Here is an 18,363-nt window from a genome sequence, read left to right as displayed (position 1 = left end):
AAGGAAACACAGATTATTTTAGCTGACTTGGCACTACCATAGCTACTGTTAGGTTTAGGGACACACAAAGAAGTTGGGTTTAGAGCACATTTTCTTTTACTAAGAGAGTAAATTAAAAAAGAAAAAAAAAATCTCTGCCTATGAACAGCCCACCAGCCTGCTGCCAGCATAGCCAAAGGAGCAGGGACATGCTGAAGTGCTAGAAGCCTTGGCAGACTCTGCCCTTCCAGCCACAGGAGGAGCTCTATTCTCTGTCCTGCAGATGCTTGTCCTTGCAGCTGACCAGTTTACTCAATGACAAATCCTGGTTTCTGCTCATTTGTATAAACATTCTCATGACATACATGAATTTAGCTGCTTTTAAACACACATCCACACACTCCTCAGCCTTGCCTCACATGCAGTGTGACTCCCAATAGATCCCAACACACAGCTTTTCCCATCCTCTCTCCTCTCATAACTTGCAACCTCTCCTAGTCCAGCAGCACAGGGCAGCCTCATCACACCCCAGCATCCTCAGCCTAAAACAAACCCTTCACTACACAACACACATTTGATACCAAAAACTGTTACAGTGACTGTCTCCAAAGCACACACACAACTGCAAGGATACTCTCAGAGAGGGAGACAACAGGTCATTGGAGACAAAGCTTGTCCAGAGCCCCAAGATAAAGCCCAGGCTTCCTGCATGGTGCAGCAGGAGGAAAAGGGCTGCACTGTGTGGAAAGAATCACAGCTTCTCTTGCTCCAACCAGGGGTTATGGCCACACAGGGCAGGCACAGATGCCACACACAGGTGCTAAATACCATCCAGGGAGAAAGGAGATGAGATGAATTCAACATGTAGCAACAGAGCACTTCACCCTTATAGTGACCTGGAGGGACCACACACTCCAGCCAGTCACAGCTGACCCCAGAGCAGGCACAAATACCTGTGCACACCTCCATTTCTAGCTGGCCTGGTCACCCAGCCCTCTTGACAGCTCACAAATGAGCCTCCACCTACAAGAGGTTTGTTTCTACCCCCTGTACATAATGCATGCTGTTTGTAGGGGACACTCAGCATGCTATCCCCATAAACTGATCACGCAAAGGCCCTTCAAATTCCCACCTTTCATCTATCAGATTTGCCATCACCTAAGTTCAGAAAGGAACTCTATGAGTAGCAAACCATGCAATACAGGATATTATCCACATTAACTGTGCTGGGAGCTCCAGGAGCAGATCCCAGCACACTCATCAACCAGAAGAGCACACACCATGCTGAGGAAACAGAAAGGGGATCCTGCCTTGTCAGGGGCTGTGGGGCCCTGGGGTGCAGGAGCAGCCAACAGACTGGCACTGTGGACGAGGGGAGGAGCAGAGGTCACCTGGAAAATACAACAGGTCAAGATGCAAAGGTGTTTCCTTGCTCACTGCTTGAGAGCTGCCTGTACACTAACGCTGCACTGCACATACACGTTAAGACTCCCCACCACCCTGGAGCTACAGCCCTTTCCTGGCAGGAGATGCAGAACTCAGGTCTTGACCATACCATCTCCTTCCCCAATCCACTTATACAGTGGGCACCTGCCTAAAAGGGCAAACACAGGAAGGATTGCTGAGCTGCTCCTTCCAGTATGCATGTTCTGCCATCTTCTTCCCCCACTTCAGAGAGATTGTGGCAGGGAGAGCTGCAGGCTGTGTTTCAGAGTTACCTTCTTAATCTCAGAGGAAAATAGGAGCCCCTGCTGTACAAGGTGACTGTCAGGACACACAGGATCCAGCCAGTTATTGCAGCCAGTACTGCACAGACATGTACTGTGCAGTACTACAGCTGGGATTAGATATTGTCCATGAGTCCTCTCTCCCATCCAGCATTTCATACCAGCCTTTACCTGAACACTGTATCTATTGAGCTGTCAAATTACAAGCAGTAGTTGGATTGGAAAATACTGCTAAAAACACAAACCAGAACAGAGAAGCCTGCCTGCATTTCTGGGAAGAAAGCTTCATCTTCAGTCTGACAGCCAACAGAGACAACTGCCTTGGTGCTAGGGGTCCAGGTCTGGGGAGAACAGGAGTGTTTGGGATCTTCATTAGGAGGGGTGCCCACAACAGAAACCTCATGATAATCATTATCAGGAGCCTCCCACTGGAAGAGATGCTGGGGAGCCAAGCTGAAGGAAGAGGAAAAGACTGGACTAGGAACTGGGGTAGATGACACATGGGAAGGCTGAGGTGGGAGTGAGAGAAGAGGTGCAGGGCCAGAAGCAGGAGAAGGAGGAGCATTAGCAGGGACTATCTTTGCAGCTTCTTTGGAAGGCTGGAGCTGGGAAGAGGCTGGAACAGAGATCGTCCTCCTAGGGAGGAGTGGGGATTCTGGAGGAAAAACCACCTAGAAAGACACAGAGGAAGAAGAAAGGTGAATAAATCCAAAGAGAACCAACAAGCACCTCCTTTAACAGGAAGGCTGGCTGCTACCAGTATGTTTATCTAAGAGGAAAAAGCAGCAAGAAAGAGAAGGGAACTAGAAAAGATGGTACTCGCTGTGGCTTAAGGAAGAGCACCATCTTATGCATCCCCAGAAAGCCCTGCACAGGTACAGCACTGGACAAAACAAAGCATGCCTCTATGTCAGGCTTCCTAGTGCAGTTTTAAAAATAATCCCCACATGGACACACATGTAGCATGTAGCAGTAGACTGCATCAACAGATACCATCAGCAGCTCCCTCAGATCCCACTCCAGTTCTTAAACATCCAGAACTAGGACTGTGATGCCTTCCCTCTCAGGCCACAGAAGGGTGAATAGAAAGAGTTAGTTCTTCATTTTGTGTCATTTTGGATGCTCAGAAACTCAATCTGCACCTCCACACAATGCTATCTGGACAGAGGGACATGCTGGAATTTCCCAATGCGTCTGACCCTGCTTTCTACCTTCTCTACTTGCTGTTCACCACTCTGCTCTTCCCCCTGGGGCCTGGCAGTGACAATGACCCCCTCTGTCAGCCAGGCATCTTGGCTTTGCCATTCCTGCTGCTCCTGTTGGTTATCGATGCCCAGTCTGTCCTGAAGCTCCTCAATCATGCGATCTTGGGGCTCAGTCTTGTGGAATATGGCAGGACCTAGTTTACGCCTTGGAGAGAGATCCCGAGACATTGGATGCACATTCGAAGTCTCTTTTGTCCTCTTGATTAAAGATTTAATCTAAATGACAAAGGCAATAGTATCAGCAGAGAAGAGCAATGTCAGAGCAAGCCCCAAGATGCAGCAGCACAAACTCAAAGACATTAGTGACAATTGCGAGCAGGAAGAGTGATGGCATTTATTCCACAATGCCAAAATTCCTCTTGGCACAGCCCAGAACAGTGATTCAGTGCAAGGAAAAACCCTGTAAGGATAATCACAGCAGCCAAAAATAACTGTCTAGAAAAGGAAGGGAAAGATTAACTAGCAGGAAGCCAAGATAGGAGGTGCAGCATGAGCACTCCACTGAGCATTACAAAAACCTCAGCATCACAAGGGCACAGAGCTGCCTCCCTGAGTTTGCCCTTGACAGGCTCAAGGCTCTTGGTCAGAGATGTCTGCTGCACAGAGTGTACTTCCAGCATGCAAAGGAACACTAACAGCTTCAGTAATGAGACCTAAAAAGGTAGGCAGAGCAGAGGAGCTGTCATCCCAATCAGTAGCATGAAACAGCCCTTAAAAGTTTTTAGCCGTCTCTGTGGACTGTGCCTTACCCCAGTTAGGGAAGAGAAGTCCATTTCACAAGGAAGTCCCTACAAGCAGCCATGTTCTGTGCTGCTGAACCACATGCAGGAGAGACCACGAGATAAAGCTGGGGGTTGTGAGGTCCCGTGACATGCAGCTTCCAGTGACACTGCTCAGAGCTCGTGCTGTTAGTGGGGTGAGCCCGGGCACACTCACTGCACACACACACTGTTAGTGTGCTGGCAGAACAGTCCTGGCTAGGACTCGCCCTACTCCTACATTCACTCAGTGCCTGCCTGGCCTGATGCAGAAATCCTCTCAATGGGTGGTTTGGAGACACATGGCAGATCCCATTCAGCCTTCCCAAAGTTTTCAGGAGATTCCGGAGTGACTGCAGAGCTTCTGAACTGCTCATTTTCCTGGTCTCCTCTGGCCTTGTTCATGTTAGCAGTACCTGCCTTCCTAAGAGTTCTGTCTCTGCCCTGCCTCTTTTTGCCCACATCAGGACAGTGGTGTACCTTGGTTTCATGTGGCACTTCAGCTTTTAGCTCCTGTCTTTGCTCCATTACAAAGCCCAAATGGTTTTTAGTGTCTGGGAAGACATTCTGCCGATCCAGGGCAACAACAGAAGGTTCATTAACAGAATCCAAAACATTGTCATTCTTTGCATGCACCCCTGGCTCATATGCAGGCAGCTCCAGGGCCCACAGCTCATCTAAAGCTGTTTCCACACTTCTGCCCTGGGAGGAAAGAGCTGAGTTGTCCCTGAGTGCTCCCTGCTGCTGCAGCTCTTTGGGTATCTGCCCCTTCAAAGCATTTGAAATGGGTACACTTGAGATTTTGGGGTCAGTTCTCTGCTCCTTCTCAGTCTCTTTTGCCATGTCATACCCTAAGCCCCGTCCCTCCACATTATCAGATCTACAGAGAAGCTCTACTCTGGAAGCTGCTGCAGCCTGGGAAGCATTTCTGGAAGAGTCAGGCTTTCTGTTCAGCTGAACTAAGCTTGCAGAGGCTACCTGCTCCCCACGAGTAGCATAACCAGAGGAGCTCCGTGGTGGAGGCACAGGGACAGTTTGTGCTAAAGGGGGCACAGGTGGAGGGGCAGCAGGATGCCCTGACAAAGACAGAACTGCAGTGTCACTGCCTTCCTCAATGCAGGGGTCTGCTGAGGGGACAGATGTTGGCACTGTCGAGTCCCCGCTGTGACTTGCAGAAGGGTGTTTGCAATAGGACAGCACTGATAAACTGTGAGGAGTGTTGCTGGAGTCTGCATTTGCTGAACTGGGAAGCGGATGTAGGGAAGAGTCAGAAATCAAAGACATAGTGGAACTAGTCTGCAAAAAAAGAAGGAATAAGGAGAGAAAAAGATAATGACAGAACTAAGGAGAAGGAAAGAAAGGCACAGAATTTAGCATTGTAAGAATCATGACTTCCAAATCAAAAAGCCATGTTGACCCAAACCCTGACTTCCTAGAGTAAGGAAGAAAACTGAGACACCAAAGAGCAGAACCAGTATGACATTGCACCAATCACCACAAGTTCTGCAGCCACTGGGATATTTTCCCTGGGCCCTTTCTCCTCAGTGACAGCTCAGTGATGTGCAGCTGTGATGGGAGTATGGCACAGCCACTGCCACTGTGGGGAAACCAGCCCGAAACCCAGGAGTGACTGTGGATAAAGGTCACGTTAACTTACTCACAGTCAGACATGTAAATTTTATATTCCAAAGCTGCAAAAAATTCAATCAATGAATAGAACAAAGCATGACATTTTCTTCTCGATACACTAATAAAATGCTCCAGTTGGCTGAGTTCATGGCAGTGAAAACAAAGCTTCAGGGCATTCACAGCAAGAGTAGATGACATGGGCTTTGTTCTAGTCACATAACTAATCTCACCTTGGAAGTGACACACACTGAATCTATACAAGCCTGTCAGTCATTCCATGCCCTTGTGAGCATTGCTTAAGTGGCAGATCAGCCTCTTCCCCTTAGGCCAAAGACTCCACATTGACATTGTAATAAAATCAGTATTAATTTTGATCCAATAAACATTCTAAAAAGAGCAACTAATACAGAGGTTTTCCTTGACTTACAGGGTCCTTTGAAAACAAAAGATCATGAGTCCTTCTTTCCCCACTTCCAGTGGTTCCTGCCTGAACTCTAGGAGACAAAGTGGTACTACTCCTTTTTCTCAGAAAGGGAAACTCAGAACAGCAACTTGGACAAGCTCACACAGCAAGTCAACCTAAGACCAAGACTCTGCCTTCTCAGTTTTAAAAATGTATCCACAAAGGATTTACAAATCCAAGAGCTAGCTCTGGATCTCAACCTGCTCTGACTCTCAGTCATATTTTCCAGAGAAGCCCAAAGAATTCAGATGCTTATGCTCTGAGGTGGAGGGGCACATAATTTCCTAAGCCCTATGTATGCTACTTCAGTCGCCACTTACCTTTCTGAGATACTTATAATGAGAAAAAAATTATATAATAACCAGAACATGCACAAATCCTGTCAGTAAATAGAAGAATAAGAACCTTCAGCTGACCTGAGCTCCTACCATCATGAGAGGCCAGGAGCTGGCACACACACACATGCTTGCAAAGTCGCATCAGTAGTGCTACAAGGAGACTGTTCTCAGAAAGGGAAGGGCAATAAGAGACCAAGTTTTATTACAGACTGCTCTTCCCCTCAGGTAGGACAGCCAGGCTACTGTGACCACAGTTACAGTTGAGAGGAAAATGACTAGCAAGTATATTAAAATGAGGGAATTTCCCAGTAGTGCCCTCTCCCTGTATTTTGCCTAAGCTGGGTACACCTGTAAAAGTAATCTGGTTTAGTGCTGTGCTTCACACTTAGTTTCCAGACTTCCTAAAATGAAGTCAGTCATTTTCAAGGCAAGAGTAACGTTTTGCTCAAACATCAGTATTTTCAATACTGAAACCATATTAATTCCATAATAATGGAATGGGTGAGCACTCAACAGTAACAGAACAGTTAACTACAAGCATCCAGCTATGCAGTAAGCAGGCACCACATTACACAGAAATGGCAGAGGGTAAAAAAACAAGTGCATTAGGTAATCTCAGTGCCTGATGACTGATGAACCAGATAACCAAAATCAAATGGATTCTGTAAGCAAAAAGAAGGGGCAACAAATTAGAATGAGCAAAATATGACAAAAGGGTAATGTATCACCACTTTTTACTCTGGGGCACAAGGCAAATCAAACACCAGTGCCCTCAACTCTTCCCACTTCCATCTACTGCAACTTCTACCAACTCCAACTAATTACACATCATATTTGGGTTTTTTATCCTATTTCCTGCAGTCACACACAGGTCTGATACTCAAACAGCAGCCTTTCCTATTCCACCTTCACAAGGACTCCCCTTGTCTCTCTTATATTCTGACACTGGTACAGACTAGAGAATACATTTTTACAGCCAAGTTAACACTCCCAGCTGGCACAAACAGAAGAGGTGTAACCAAACAAAAAGGACTGAAGGGAAAATGAAGCAACCTGGAGGACAGGAAAAAAAGTAAAGTAACTTAAAAACAGTCAATGACACCATTAACAAAAGGGAAATGATCACAGAAGCCATGTTCCTTGTGCTCCAGGAAGAATGTTTAGGCTCAGATGACCTCAATGCCTCACAAAAGTATCAATGCTGCGCTTAATAAAGACCAAATCTTAAAATCTTGCTGCATTTCAATTTGGTCTCTGAGGTCAACTAAAAACTAAGCCAGGAAGGCAAGAGGTTTATTGCCACCGTAGCTCATCTCTGTCACGCAGGTTTTACTGAAGATTCTAAAGCTTCTTCTCAAGAGGGCAAAGTACTGGAACACCCACACTTAGAAACATCCACTCCCTGTATCTTGACAAAGAAACCTCTGCTGGGCAAGGCCATTTTCAGTTGCCAGGAACTCACCTGGGAGCAAAGGCTGGGCCACACCCTGAGCTTGTTTCCTGATAAAAGCAGAAAGGGGATAAGGCCATAGTGCTCAGCTCCCACAATACATGGAAGGAGCAGGGCAGGGAATGCCAGAAGCACAAGTGGGAACATCTCCAGCTTCACAGCACTGCAGTGTTTCAGCCAGGCTGAACAGAGCTTGTGGGAATCCTGCACTACACCCTGGGACCTCAGACGGTGAAAAAAGGCAACACTAAGGTGTCAGTATTTGCAACTGACTAAATGCACACTACAGTAAGTCTCGAGAAAACACTGAGGAATTCCCAGATTCCCAGTGATTTAGGTGCCTGCGCCAGGAATGGCAGACTGAATTCCATTCCAGCAAGCACAAGACAAGTGAAGCTTCCCAGAACACGTGTGCTCAGTGCTGGGCTCTGAACTGACACACTTGTAACAACTCCAGGTATTGTACTGATCTCCATGGGACACAGCAGGCACAGAAAGAACAGCAAACAGCAAAGCTGTCACTGCGTGTTCTGTACCTCTCCTCACAAAACATCGCTCCGCTCTGGCTGCTCCACCTAACATCGCCTAGGAGGGTATGGAGTTCAGCACAGACAAATCTCAAGCATCCAGCAGAATCTTCCATACAGGGATAAAACAGAGAGTTAGGAACTGATTTCAGATTAGAAAGCAGATATGTATGTAAAAAAGGCAAACCTAACAAAGAGATTATATTTGCTTTCTCCACCTCTCAGAATAAATCCTAGTCAACAGTTCAGTAAGACTATAAGAAAAGCAGCCGAAAGTAGAAAGTGAGAAAATATTTTTCACTTTGCTGTGATTATGGGTAAATAAAATCTCATGAAAACAACCTCCACAGTTCATCTAGTGCAGGAATAGTAACATACCCACACGAATAAAGAAAAAGTTATTCAAGTACATATACCAACACTGAATAGTATTTGCCATCCTTTGCCCCCACAAGAAGCTCAAATTTTAATTCCATTTTAAGGTGAATAAGGCATTTTTTAAAAGATAAAACCTTTGAAATCTCCTTATGTCTGGTGTAAAGGCTTCAGTGCTCACACCACATGCCTGGAATATCCATTCTCCTCAGGGAAAGCACATCAGGGTAAAAACACACTCCAGAAAGGAGAGGCATCCCACAGAACAGAAGGGCCTGGTCTCTGTCAGTAAGCAGAGTGGTGTCCCATGCCTCTCTCTTTCTCATTAAGTTGTAGCACAGCAAAATAATTCACTCTGTACTGAGCAGTAACAAAGCTCATTATCTTTGGCAAAGAGACAAACTGCAGAACTGAAGGAAAAACAGATCCCAGACCTGCCTTACCCTGCCAGTGATGAGAATTTATAGCAGTCAAGGACACCTATAGCACCACTCAGAAAGCACAAATACACCACAGGAAGTTTGACAGAGCAAATGTGAGAGGTACAGGAGGCATTCTGGAGACCAACCAAGGTCAGCAAATGTGGTTAACAGGCAAGAGAGACTGGGGTGGGTAGGGGCAAGATGAAGCACTGAGGTGTCATGACAAGGTACCTTGAAGTCAGAGAGAGATGCCATCAGCTCATCCAGTTCTCGTGTAGCTGAAGAAGCAGAAATTCGGGTCTGCTGCTGACTGGCGGTGACACGCTGGGGGCTGCTCACCTCACCCTGGCTCACAGTGATTGCAGGCCTGGCCAGGGAGAAAAATAAAATAAAATTTCAAAAAGAGTGTGTTTAAACCTGAGAGGGCACTCCTAGATCTGAAGTCCCACTGCTCCCCCAAGTCAGCAGAGCATGAGGAGTTTATCAGCACAGCCCAGCCTGGTCCAGCTTCCTCAACACCTGCAGACCCTGCCTCCTGTGTGCACATACATCCCATCTGCTAAGAAACAGATGATGCCTGAACATTGATTTTGTCAGACAGGGGCATTTGTGGTCAGCTGTAAACCCGAGCTTGAACAGTCTACCTCTTATGGATAACATGCATTTTTCCATCCAGAAGTAGATTAATAAGCACCAGCATCTTCATGCACCCACCTGACTTCTGGCCTTTCAGACAAAGCCCATCTTCCATCCATCACTCTCCTGCAGCAGCCTACCCCTATACTACAGTCACCATTCCCCCAGGAGCCCATCCCACCTCAACCACCAAAACATTACTCACACTGGGCTTGGCACGGAGCTCTCCAGCTCATCCAGCAGGCTCTCCACGCTGGGACGCACATCCTCAATCCCACGAGCACCATTTCTCTTTGGCTTTTCTTTTGTTGGGGGTGCAGCCTTCCCTCCCCCTGAGCTGCTGTTCTCTGGGACAACATAGTGAGGGCCAGCCACACTGGGCAGTGATGGGCTTCTGCCAGCCTCATCTGAAGAAAAGGGAGCAGAAAAAACACATTCAGAGCCTCATTCCACACACATGTACTAATCACAGGCAAGTACAAAACATTGTCCAGAAATCTTGTGGAACATCCATCTTCAAGGACATTAAAAACAATGCAAGGGCCTGAGCAACTTAAACTAACTTCAAAACTTTAGTTAGAGGCAGTTTTGAAGTTGGCCTTGCTTTGAGCAGCGTGCTGCAGCTCAGACCTCAAGAGATCCCACCCTTACTAAAAGAATCTTTGATTAAGGGCTGAAGGGGTCTCCCTCACTAAGGATGTTGGAAAGAAAAAGCAAGCTGCTATTCTGAGAATCAAATTATCCACTTATTCCAAATATCTTCCTATTCCTTACCTGCTGTGAAGCCACTGGCAGGAGTATGCTGAACAGCATTCAGTTCCAGAAGGAGTCTGTCCAGTTCTGAGAGGTTGCTGCCCAGAGAGGAGCTGGTCATCGTAGGAGATGGTTCTGCAGACTTCTGCTTGTTTGGGAAACTGAAGACAAAAGGGAAATGTAAAACTTCTGCACCACGATACAGCAGAGATATGGAGGGAAACTCATTAGGTTCCCAAAGTTCACACATGTGCTGTGGTCTTTTCAGGCTGATGCTTTTAGCTCTGAGGGTAAAGAAGACACGTGCTTTGTGACACGACTAAACACAGCCACTGCTATTCTTGTAAATTACAAAAATAGCATTGATGGACAGGGCCTCTGATTTTAGAACTACGTGCTGCCCAGCCCTGTAGGAAAGAGTTAACTGTTTGTAGATCCAAAATGCACATAACAGCAGCAGAACCATTAGCTCATATACGGGAAAATGACTTGTTTCTGCTGACACCACACCAAGCAGCAACAGCCTCTTCCCCAAGCAGGGGAATGCAGGGCTAGCACAGACTGAAGAGAGAGGCAAAGCACAAACCTCAGGTTAGTAGCAGAAACTGAGAAGCAGTAAGATATGTCATAGCCTCTTGCAACATTCAAGGTTCCCCCAGGTCTTCACACCTTTAATTTGGGGAACTCTAATCAATTTATAAGAAAGAAACTTGATATTATTTTCTACTGTGTTAAATACACATGTATGTATAAAGCACTGGCTGTAATTACTGCTAGTCTTATATGGGTGATACAATTTACCACACAGAATTGCAAACTGTTCCAAAGCAGAACTTCATATCAATGCAGTGATTTTGACAGCAATTACACTGTAGCAACAGCCTTTCCATTGTCAATGGCATGAACATTTTTTTCTCCTGGTTTTACAAATGAAGAAATAACTTTTAATGCTCTAGAGCTTCTTATTTTATCAAAAAATACTTTCCAAATCCAAAATGAGAACTTCTGCCCTGTGCACAGGACCACATTATGGTCAAAAAGTTAGTATCTAGCAGGTTAAGGACTCTGACACTTGTAAAACCAGTGACAATTATGAATTCCATACGGGAAGTTATTCCTCTCTTCAGGTTGAAAAACAAAATCCACAACTGCAATCTGATAACATACTTCACACCGAACCAACATACCATCTTCAATTCACACCAGAACCAAGCCACGCCAGACCCTTGTTCAAGAGGACTTATGGCTGTAATTACCTTCATTTCAAACTAATTGCATGCAGTCGTCTGAAAAAATTGCAATTACTGTCTCCATCTCTGGCTAGGCTGCCCAGAGAGGAGCTGAGCTCTACCCAGAATTAGTTCTGGTTGGAAGCAGCTTCCTGCTCAGCAGAAAGAGCTGGCACAGTTAAATTATGACTCCAAAGAAACACCAGTCTCCAAAGTGTAAAAAGGTGCCTAAGATGAATTTCTGACAGCCTCTGCATCACTTATCCCTATGTCAGCAGAAAGGTTGGTTCTACTGTGCAGGCTACTCCTCCAACCTCTTAAGAGTGAGAGCAGCTGCCTTTGCAAGTATAAACTTGTTATCTATCAATGATCTACTGATATGAAGTTTTAAGAAGTTTGAATTTACCTGAAAACTTAAGTCTCTGCACATCCCTCGAGGCCACAATTACTGAGTTCCCAGGGAAAAATAACCCAAAGGCCATCCACCTCCTGTAGAACTTTTGTGCTGTTTAACAGGGGGGTGGATTTGTCACTTGTGTCTGGATCATATCCTTCACAACACAATCCAGATCCTGCTGTGTCTGATGGATCCTTAACCTCCTGCAGCTGAGCAAGCCGAAGGGCCAGGTCAAAGTTTGAAGTGAGTGTCAAAGTTACAGTGGTATGTTATAAAGAGGCAACCGAAACTGACACAAAGCAATGTAACACACATGAGGAGCAGTGTTTGTTTCCACTTATAGAAGACAGCTTGACCCTCAGCAGGCTCAAGTTGTGAGTCAGACTTAGCTCTTAAAAGAAACAGGATACCTGTAGACGTGTTCCTCTTCACTGGCACGGGGAGTAGGAGAGCTGAGCCCGTCTCTAGGAACGGAGGCACTGGAGCTTTTGGCACTAGAGCTGTATATAGGAGACTGCGACTGAGGCTGTGGAAACAAGATTTGCATTGGAAACAGTAAATACAAAACAAATATGTACACTACTGCATTACAAACCTATGCATTGACAGGACAGAACAAAAACAAAGTCTGCTCTTTAGTCAAGCCAGTCTCTATAAGGTGAGCTACACCAGGAATAACAGTTTTCCCCCTACTTCAGGCCTGCCTATGAGTCACAGCTTTGTGCTGGAAACCTCCAGTCTGCCGTCCACAGGCTCAAGACAGATGACTAACACTAATCTCATCATGCCACCATTTTGTCAGCACAGTGACGATGGCTTTCAGATTCTTTTCTGCCATTTGTTCCAACCAGTTAATTCTAAGAAAAACTCCCACCTCCCCCTATTCCCCTGCTCTGTTCATGGCCAAAATCATCCTTGCTTCTTCCTATTCCATCCTCCTTACTGTCCTGAGAGATCCTGCACCCAGCAAACAAACACTCTCCCCCTGCACACACCCACTCACCTGCTGGTGGCCGTATCTGGGGCTGTTGGGCTGCCACTGGTCTAAGGGGTCGATGACGGAGCCATTCAGGGCCTCGTTGGAAGGTGGCGGCGGCACCGGGGGTGGCACAGAAATCTCCTGGTACGTGTGGTTTCCAGTTGGGTAGGAGTAAGGAGTTTCCTCTGAGAGAAATACTGGTCGTTTGGAGATATGTGAGGTGGTGGATTCCAGGTCTGCCAGTAAGGCGTCTGCAGGAAAGCAAAAAAAATCCCAATAATACGGTAAAAGCCTGGACTACAGCGTGGTCTCTTTCTTCTCATTCAATGTATCTGTATCAAAAGGTTTTTGGGAGGACTTTTCATCTAGGATAATCTACCAAATGTTCTGAAAGACACTACTGCTGCTTCAGGAATGAATGAGTTAATCAAACTTTTACTACAAAGAAAACACCAAGATGTAACAAAGCAGCCAGAAAAGCTGTGTCAGTCTCAGATTTTTGCCTTAACTGGAAAAACACACAACAGGAACCCACAGTTCTACTTCACTCTGCAGAAGCGCAACCTAGGCAAGCCTGTCCAGAGATTACTCCAACCGGATATTGACACAGACTAATTACAGGCCCCACATCATCACAGAGTCATTTACTGCGGCCGCAGGCACTGCTTTCTGCAGGAAACAAGATCTCAGGAGGTGTCTTCTCCAGAGCCCAAGGTAGTGGAAGAAGCCATGAAACGTTCAGATCAGTCCATCAGGAGGATGCATTTCAGTTCTCCTAACAAAATTCCCTCTCAGTACATCATACAAACAGTTAACAAGTTTCCAGAGGGTGCCAGGTAAAGCCATTTCTTCTGGAAACAATTCTTAACTAGATGGGTGGAGACTGCTCACAAATTCCTCAAGAGAAGGAAAATGTCCACCAGCTAGACTGTCACTCATTCCAGGCAGGGGACCCACATCACACAGGACTTCACAAATATCTTATAGTCCTGTCAGACATCAGACATAAAAAGGCATTCCCAGCTTTTTCTGGATTTCTCTCTGCAAATGTATCCTCTGCCCATTCCCAATCCTGCACTCCTCTGGAGTGACTCAAAGGCAAACCCTGATCTGTTGGACCTTCCAGCCTGTGCACCCGCCCTGCAGAGCCCATTGCAGTCCCTGTAGGGGCAACTCCAGTGAGGGCCTGCAGGTCTGTGCTGTGCTCACTTTCCAAAGAAAGCCTCCCTGGCCACGTGCCCAGCTTTCCACTGGGGCAGCAGCACCAGGGCACATCTGCAAGACTGTTGGAGAGGAGTCAGTTCATTGGAGACATCACCTGGCAGGTCCCTTTGGAGATGTGGAATTCAGCCAGAAAACAGTAATACACCTTCAGCAGAATTAGGAGGGGACACACCCCGTGAACCCCCTGGATCTCCCTTCCCCCTGGACAGACCCAGCTGCCTTCAGAGAGACTCAGCAGGTCCCTTTCTCCTGCACACAGCAGGTTCCTGACACTCAGCTTTGCGGCACAGGGGCTCAGCCTGAGCGTGGCCACCCTGCAGTGTCCCCCACCAGGTCACAAGGAGCTGGAGCTGCCTGGTGGCACCAGAATAGCAACCAAGCAACTGCTCACACTAATGGCTGCCCACAGCTCCCTGGGCAGCACCTGCCAGCTCTGAGCCACTTCCTGAGCACAGCACTCCACAGCAGCCAATGCACTTAGCATGCCTTCAAGAAAATATATTAGGACAGTATTATTGCATTACAAGATGAGGAAGGTGCCACTTCTACATTCACTCTTTTCAAAAAACCAAAGCATCGCAAAAGAAAAAATAAGCAGTCCTGCACTTAGAGAGCAGGATACAGCCATTAGCAAATTAAATACTGTGTTAAATTATTTCTATACACCTTTCATTTAGTTAAAAAGATGCTCCAAATCATTAAAGTCATAGGATCTATCTTCCTAAAAGAACCAAAATATCCCAGAAGCAGATTCTCTGAAGGGAGACAAGTATTCCACAGCTGGGGAAAAATGAACTTGTTTTTTTCAAGCAAAAGAACAGCTGGTGGATTCCAGAGTGAAAGGCACATACCTCCAGGGAACTGCCGATGAACCGCAATTCCTATAGTCAGGCAGGTCCTGTGACTGGAGGTTTCACACACCCAACCTCCTGGAGAAGTGCCTCCTGGAGAAGGAGTGGTTTTTGCTTCTCCCCTCCAATGACAAAGGCAAATCAAACTCCACCAGGAAGTAAAAATCCCGTGAGGGTGTTGGGCTCCTCCGGCCCTGCAGAGGGGACGCAAACCATTTTTCCACCCTCCACCTCCAGCCCTCAGTGCAGGACCGGCAGCTGTAACCATCTCGGCACAGAAACTCGCCCGCTGGGCTCCACTCTGTGCTGATGGTCCGTGGGGCAGACACACACCGCCTTTTGCTGATGACACGGACTGAGCCCGGCTACAGGCACCCGTTTACTTTTACAGGTCTGCTGAAGAAGGGAGGTCTGCAAATACCAGGAGCACTGAGCCCCACGGCTGTGAAGGAGTTAACGTTAATGATTAACCTTCCCCATACCCTCCCCCTTCCTGACTTGAGCAAACAAGGCAGAGCCGAGGAACGGAAAGCAGAGGGAGGAGAAAAGGCCGGAGAGGAATCACTCGGTTACTCAAACTAAACTCCAACTTTACAACTGATATGGAAGCAGCTGCGCGAAGGCACCTCCCCGAGGCAGCGGGACAGGAAAGGCGCTCACACGCCGCTTTCCCAATGCGAAAGGACTTCTTGTGCTTTCTCCTTCCCAAACCCTGCAATCCCTTGTCCTCCCTTCCTGCGCCCCCGCCTCTCCAAGCTCACAGCCACGGCACAGGGAAGGTCTTCCCCATCCGCCTCCCTCCCCGCTGCTGTTCCCGGATCCAATCCCATCGGCACCACAGCTCCCTGAAACTCTGCTGGAATGGGAAATTGCGCCCGGTTAAAGGGCCCAACACCAGCAGGGTGAGGGCAGGGTGGGAGTGGCACCGGCACCGTCCCACCCCATGAACACCACCCTGCCAGAGGGAAGCGACTCCCCAATCCACAGGCACAGGCTGCCCAAAACTCCCCTGGAGGTCACCCCAAGGAGTTCTACAGTCCAGAGCATGACTTGGGGCTATTATTCAAAACCCAACCGAAAATTAACCAAAGGGATTAACATCTTGTTTTCCATTAAGTACTTCATCCCAAGAGGTCCCAAAGCACCGTGCGTTCATTTAGGATTTGTGCAACTACCAGAAGACAATGTGAGATAAGAGATGAGGGGAAAGAAGGAAGATTTATTCATGGAAAATGATGCATTGCTCTCTCTTTTGCAAAACGGATCAGCAGCTGTAACCTGATGAACCGTGACAGGGATGCTGTCTGTGCCTTGTGCAATGCTGCACCTCCCGTCACAGCACTGAGTTCACTACAGTGGCCGCTCCTTAAATGGAATATTAAATGCTTAAATAGAAATATTAAAGTCTCGATCGATTTACTGGGTAATGAAGTGTTCCTGCCCAAGGTGACTCCTGAGGGACAGTGCTGCAGGAGGTGTGAATCCAGCAGTCAGTCCCCACAAGCCGTAGGAAGCAGCTGACTGGGGCACCGCAAGGCAGTGACTGGGGCCAGCGGCCACCGGCACCATCCATCAGAGGGCACCACCAACAGCCTCACGGGGACAGAGACACGGAACCCTGGGCAGTGCCTTCACCTCACCTGCTCGCCCCGCAGGGGCCAGGCACCTGTCCCTGTTTGCGGCACACAAACTCCCGGCGGTGCCACGTGTGCTGCACCTCCCCGCGGATCCTCACAGCGGCCGCCGCCCAGTGCTCCGGAAACAGCCACACACACTGACCTCACCGCAGCCTCACCGCTGCCCCAAATACTCTCTAGAACACCACAGACACAGCTCCAGGAGGCAGAACCTCCCAAGGATGAGGACCGTAGGTTTAGAGAATAGATTTAACCATTTTGTAGCAGTAAAGTAACCCAGACAGAGTTATAATGGACCTTCAAACCATCTCTTCTCCCCAGGGTCACCCCTCTCTTCACTCTCACCTCTACAACAAACCACTAACACAACCCACAGGCAAAACCTCAACTCACACAGATGTGCATGGAGCAGAATCACTACAGTTTCCAAAGACTCAGTAGGGCTCAGCTATGCATGTGCTGTGCATACAGAAATCTGTGTTTTCCACTCCATTAGCTGCTCAGGAGGGTGCAAAAGAGACACCTGCTGAAACACCTCCAACCTGGACACTCCTGCTTATCATGGCTACTGTGGAGCAGTTGTTACACAGCCAATAAAACCCTCACTCACTGTGCACTGCAGCACAGAGCACCTCAGGATGTGCACGGCTGGTCCTCCACAGGCTCAGGTAACCTGGCCAACCCCCTGGCAAAGCTTTGTGAAAACATGAAACAGGACAGAGTCTTCCTCCCCTCCACTGGACAACCCAAACATTACACACTCGATAAAAATCGTGTTTAGAGCTGAGGGCTACTCAAACCACATCCTCCCCAGTATGGGAGGACATTGCTGTTTGCATTCAGGTGGGTTTTCTAGACAGATTTTCCTGTGGAGGAGGGACAGTTAAAGAATAATACCACATTTGACACCTTTACTACGATGAAGCACTCCAAGACACCTGGAGGTCCACAAACATCAGTTTGCTCCTCTCTTCCTTTCCTCACTTTGGCCAAAGATCATTATTAATTATGAGGTCTTTAGGATTCTGGTCCACAAATCCTCCACGCCACTCTGCACATTAGTTAGATATGTACAAGTGGCCCTTTAATACCAACTGCATTGCTTCAAGGGAATTCCCAGCAAAAGCAAAAGCTCTGCTGGTGACTTTAACAGCTCATGACAAGAACTCTCAGGCTGACGTCCAATGCATTGAACCATTCAGAAAATACCCCTTCTACCACCAAAGAGCAGGAGAAATGCTTAGGCTAAGTCCCATTGAGCAGTTCAAGTTGCACTGAAAAGAGCAAGTTGTATGGTGCACATTCCTGTGCTATCTCCCCAGCCCACAGCTCCGTGGGCCGGGAACAGCTCAGGCATTCCAGGGCTCCAGGGCAGGCTCCTTGGGCATCGCTGCGTGTCAGCACTCGCTGGCCTGCAGATGCAGCATCCTGCAGCACCAACGGCCCCTGTGCAGCCCAGGGGCACATTCTTCAGCTCCCCACAGCCCGTGTCTGTCTGACACAGAGCAGGAGCAACAGCCTAGGGATCACAGCACTGCTCTAGTCTGCAACAGCAATGGGTAACACCGGGGCCCCTTTGTACTGATGCACACATCAGCACCTCTTTCCAGGAATTTGAGCTGCTCTCAGCCCCCTTAAATAGGTTTAATACAGTGAAGTTACATCTAAATATATGTAAATATATATTATTTTTAGTAACTTCCCATGCATATCAAAGCATACTT

At 47.5% G+C, this 18,363-nt stretch overlaps 1 protein-coding gene across 1 annotated transcript in view; it reads right to left on the bottom strand.

Moving 5' to 3' along the window:
- The window catches only part of PXN (paxillin), a 45,238-nt gene that overhangs the window by 8,053 nt on the left and 18,822 nt on the right, over positions 1-18,363 (bottom strand). Inside the window, exons 2-6 of the mRNA XM_083873719.1 lie at positions 12,952-13,178; positions 12,359-12,474; positions 10,344-10,483; positions 9,775-9,976; positions 9,165-9,300 (exon numbers count right to left, since the gene is read on the bottom strand). Of these exons, the coding sequence (XP_083729845.1) occupies positions 9,165-9,300; positions 9,775-9,976; positions 10,344-10,483; positions 12,359-12,474; positions 12,952-13,178 (821 nt within the window). The remainder of the gene's footprint in view (positions 1-9,164; positions 9,301-9,774; positions 9,977-10,343; positions 10,484-12,358; positions 12,475-12,951; positions 13,179-18,363) is intronic.

The sequence above is a fragment of the Zosterops lateralis genome (genome assembly GCF_965231275.1).
Source record: "Zosterops lateralis genome assembly, chromosome: 17".
Lineage (NCBI taxonomy): Eukaryota > Metazoa > Chordata > Aves > Passeriformes > Zosteropidae > Zosterops > Zosterops lateralis.
Note: the sequence above shows the minus strand (reverse complement) of the source record. Positions and strands in the feature narration are given on the sequence as shown.